Source organism: Drosophila erecta, unplaced genomic scaffold, assembly GCF_003286155.1.
Source record: "Drosophila erecta strain 14021-0224.00,06,07 unplaced genomic scaffold, DereRS2 tig00000021-arrow-pilon, whole genome shotgun sequence".
NCBI classification, from domain to species: Eukaryota; Metazoa; Arthropoda; class Insecta; order Diptera; family Drosophilidae; genus Drosophila; species Drosophila erecta.
Window position 1 is genome coordinate 10727057 of NW_020825198.1, and position 4804 is coordinate 10731860.

The following is a 4804-nucleotide window of genomic DNA, read 5'->3' on the forward strand; positions in this document are numbered from 1 at the left end:
TTGCCAAAGGATCTGAATCGGACCAAGGATAAGTGCATAAGTCCTGTCGGAAATCAAGCAAAAAACAAAAAACACAGCTGGGGAAATCAATATTATGCAGACTGGCAGACAAGTAGATATCATCCTACCGCTCCATGCGATGAGTGGAATGAGTGAGTTCAACTGTTCAACTGTTGCACAGACACTTTTCACCGGTTGAAATTGCCACTTGACAAATTTCCCCATGCCCCATGCCCCATGCACCTCATCATACATCATGGAACTTTTGCGGGAACTTGGTCCTGCAGGAAAATAGCCCAAATATCTAAGAAGAGAAAAGTTTTCGCTGCCACGGAACCATGGAACTTGACCAACCATTTCACATGGCTAATCGTCAAATACCAGGGACATGCGATCTCGATTCCCCGACATGTCTCTCTCATTAAAAAGTAAAATAAACAAGCGCAAAAAAAAAAACTTTTTCGAATCAAATGCGAACTGCAGCAACTGAAAGCAACAGCCAAAAACAGTGCGGGAAAAATAGGGGGGAAAAAAATAGTAGAGCAAAACCACTTGAGAAAGCAGCAAAAGTTTTCCATTTATAACGAGCTCTGGCTCTCCAGTGGACTTCAGAGGGCAGAGTTCAGGGAGCAAATGGCTGGATGGATGGCCTGACTGCTGTACAAATAGAAACAGAACCAACCGGCTGGCTTAGTCATAAGCGAGAGTTGAACGCGAGTTTTTGCCAGGACATACATACATGTGCACTGAGAGAATATTATCGCTGCCAATGTCTGGCCAGAAAAAAGTTATTAGTTCTGTTCAATCTAAAAAATATATATATTTTGACTCAAGAATGATACGCAATCGATGTCATCTTCGATTTTGTCTCATATATGGTTTTCTAGAATAAACTTACCGATTTGCAAGGGGTTTTTTTTGCAGTGCCACCATTTAGGAGGCCATGTATCTTCTGCTGTCTCATTTTCAATGTGTGCTTGGCAAAACTTTAAATGTGGCGGTAATGAAATTGTTGGCAGCAAATGTTGTCAACACTAATACTTAAATACCACCATACCATATATGTGGACACATACGGGCTCCACATAAGGACCCACACTCAGACAGACATCATCAACACCATTTTATGACATGGTTCCGGTGGAGCGGCATCCTGCAGATTCACCAAAGCCGAAAAGTTCTGCAAAATGCTAACCCAACTGAAACAACAAATATTCCAGCAACTTTAAGAGAAAACTGCTTTGGGCTTAGAGCTAAAGATACACTTTGCTGTTGCTTCTTGTTTCTGGCTTACAGAGTATGTGAGTCACTTAAGATTCCAATTCGATTATGGGAAAAGTTTTAATGGCATATTAAGAGGACTTTAAAAGCGGGTTATTTCATGGGCTTATACAAATGTCATTTAAGGATTAGTTATTTCTTTAGCAATGAAATATTGTAGTTTCAAGCTCAATGAAATCAATTCACATTTCCCTTTGGGTCGAATACAAAAAGTTCCTAAGTTTCCAGCCGCATTAACATTCAACTTTTTAACAAAAAAAAAAGCTATTATTTTTCATAACACCCATTCGACCATCTAATATGAGCAAACTAGTTCAAAACCGGCAGAAAATAACCAATTGCACTTCGAAACCAAATTTATTAGTTTGTTAATTAGTTGGCTGGTTATCTGTGTAAACCAATTACGGAAATAAAGTGCGGATGTGCTACCACTTACTAATATGATTTCTAGTTAAGGAGTTTATTAATTTGGCAGCTGTTGTGTTGATGTAAATCAATTGAATTCCATTTTATTGCGTTAATCATGCAGACAATCAATGCAGATTATTTCCAAGAATTAACGAGCTGGTTAAGTTTTGCGTTTAATTAGCCGCTTAAATCATTTAAGGCGCCTTAGTTTTACCTCAAATTATACAGTGCATAATTCAGGGAACAGCTGTGAGTTGAACTTGAGCTCATCACTTGAATAGCAAGCGGATTATTATCATATTGGAGTTAAATGAATATTCACTTTGCGGAATGTGTCCTTTAACACAAATGAAATGTGAAGCTCAGCACGCTTAATAACCAAAAAAAATATATAAAAAAGGTTTATGAATACCCTTACAAAGCAGCCCTTGAAAACAACTTCTGGCTGTTAATAATTCAGCCTGACGGGTTTGGAACACAGTCTCAGTTAACCCCATGCTTCGAAAGTGTCGTGTGCCTAGTCCCGTTTTGGAAAACATAGAAAAAAATCAGTAGAGTTTTCATCAAAATTTCTTGTCGTATTTCGTGTCTTGTGTTTCATGTTCGTGAATTAAGTTGTATACTTGTCATTGAAACGATTGAATCGCGAATACGCCGTGTATAGCGAAAGTAGCACTTATTTGGTGAATACGAAATTTGCAGTCGTAACTAAATTTGGTCCGAACAGTCGAAGTATAGATAATAATTGAGAATTCATAATGAACAAACTGCGAAGCGTTCTGAAGTCAGTGGCCCAGCGTCCTCTGCCGTTCAATGTGATCCAAATACGAACTGCATGCGGTGGAGAGTCCAAGGCGGCAAAGGGTCTTGTGGTTGGAGTTTATCAGAAAGAGAACGATAATGACCCCAAACTGACGCCAGCTGGCGAAAAGGTCAACGATCGGCTGCACGGCAAGTTGCAGGAGTTGATTTGCGAGACCAAAATCACGGGTCATTTGGGCAGGGGCAAGGTGTTCAACAACATTGATCCCGAATTTCGCAGTATGGCAGTGGTTGGTGTCGGCCTCGAGGGCATCGGCTTCAACGAACTGGAAATGCTCGATGAGGGCATGGAGAATGTACGTGTGGCGGCTGGAATTGGGGCGCGATCATTGCAAAAGATTGGCGTTTCGGAGGTCTTTGTTGATGGCATGGACTATGCCGAACAGGCGGCCGAGGGCGCCGTTTTGGCCATTTGGCGGTATTGTGACATGAACTCCAAGAGGAAACCACCGCACATCCCCAAGCTGGAGCTGTATGAATCTCCGGACTATGAAGCTTGGACCAGGGGTGTCTTCAAGGCGGAGGCTCAGAATTTGGCTCGCAGGATGTGCGATACACCTGCGTGTTGCATGACACCAACACTGTTTGCCCAGGCCACAGTAGATGCACTGTGTCCTTGTGGCATCACCGTGGAAATCCGCACCATGGAGTGGATTGAACAGCAGCGCCTACATTCCTTCCTCATGATCGCCAAGGGCAGCTGTGAGCCACCGGTCCTGATGGAGATCACCTATTGCGGCACCAATCCAGAGGACAAGCCCATTTTGTTCCTGGGCAAGGGCATCACCTTCAACTCGGGCGCCATGAATCTGAGGCAATGCAGGGGAATGGAGGAGTACAGGGCTTGCATGTCGGGAGCTGCATCCTGTGTGGCCATGATGCGATGCGTGGCGGCCCTATCCTTGCCCATCAATATCTGCTGCATCATTCCGCTGTGCGAGAACATGCCATCGGGAATGGCCTGTAAGCCAGGCGATGTGGTCACCCTGATGAATCACAAATCGATGGCTGTGCGAGATCTGGACAAGGCCGGTGTGGTCGTTATGGCTGATCCCCTGCTCTACGGGCAGAGCACGTACAAGCCACGCTTGGTAGTCGATGTGGCCACCTTGGGTTCGGGTGTGAAGAAGGCTTTCGGCGGCGGAGCCACCGGTATATTCTCCAATTCGCATTACATCTGGAAGCAGTTCCAGTCCGCAGGAGCTCTGACTGGCGATCGAGTTTGGCGTTTGCCATTGTGGAATTATTATAGGAAACAAATCACCGATGAAATGGGCTATGATTTGAGCAATGATGGTCGAGGATTGGCGAATTCATGTCTGGCGGCAGCGGTCCTCCACGAACTGGTACCCTGTGTGGATTGGGCTCATCTGGACACCCGGGGCACTGGATTGCTGACAAAGTTTGGACTGGTACCCTATCTCACCGCAAAGTACATGACGGGCAGGCCAACTCGCACTCTGGTGCAGTTCCTCTACCAAATGGCCTGTCCCGCCAACCAAAAATGAATTAGGATTTAATATGCAGTCGGCGTAATCCGATCGGAATCAAAACCGAATTGCCTAGAAGTGCACAGCGCAGATATTTATTGTCCAATGTCAGAACGTTTTGTGAAGATTTCTGTGGAGTGTCCAAAGTTGTCAAATTTGTTGTGAGATGTATAATAACATAAAGTGCTTTTTAAAATGCAACATTTTGCCTTTCTTTACGTTCGATTAAAGTCTAAAAGGCACACCTGCCCCATTGGCTAAATTAAAGACCTCAAGGACGAATAATGGTTATCGTACTAGCACATGTTTCCTCCCAATTAGACAAACAAATTTACCCAATTTTCACACATTTGACACGTTCCAGCCATTCCGAAGGCCTGAATTGGGGGATTTGGGAGCATGGGAGCATGGGATGGCTAAAAGGATATTTGCATATCCACATGAGCTCGCCTCGCCTCGCACTTAGCCGCGTGTCTTTGTTGATGAAATTGCTCCAGGATATTACTTTGAATTATCATAAATAACCGAGGAAAGGCGATGGCAACGCCAATGTCGATATGTGTGTATCCTGCGGTTGGTGAAAGGATCAGGTGTTCCTTGCAGCACAGTCAAGGGTCGGATATTAAGCCGCGATGGTTTCTTGCTGTCTGCAATATGTATTAGAATTTTAAGAGTATTCGCAGAGTGAAAAGTTTCATTGTAACTCCTCACCCAATTGCTTAAAACGTCTTTTAATGTGGATTTTCTTGCTGTTTTACATCACTTCCCTTACATTTCAAAACCAAAAGCCGCGAGAAAGTTGC

General features: G+C 43.9%; 1 protein-coding gene across 1 annotated transcript; it reads left to right on the plus strand.

Moving 5' to 3' along the window:
• The first annotated feature begins 2129 nt into the window (after positions 1-2129).
• On the plus strand, positions 2130-4202 carry LOC6546189 (cytosol aminopeptidase). Its single transcript, XM_001972246.2, has one exon. It carries the CDS (start codon positions 2448-2450, stop codon positions 4017-4019), a length of 1572 nt encoding a protein of 523 aa, XP_001972282.1. The 5' UTR covers positions 2130-2447; the 3' UTR covers positions 4020-4202.
• Positions 4203-4804: the final 602 nt, after the last annotated feature.

What these genes read in the sequence shown, in the direction of transcription:
- LOC6546189 (XM_001972246.2), top strand. Translation starts at nt 2,448, where the DNA reads ATGAACAAACTGCGAAGCGTTCTGAAGTCAGTGGCCCAGCGTCCTCTG.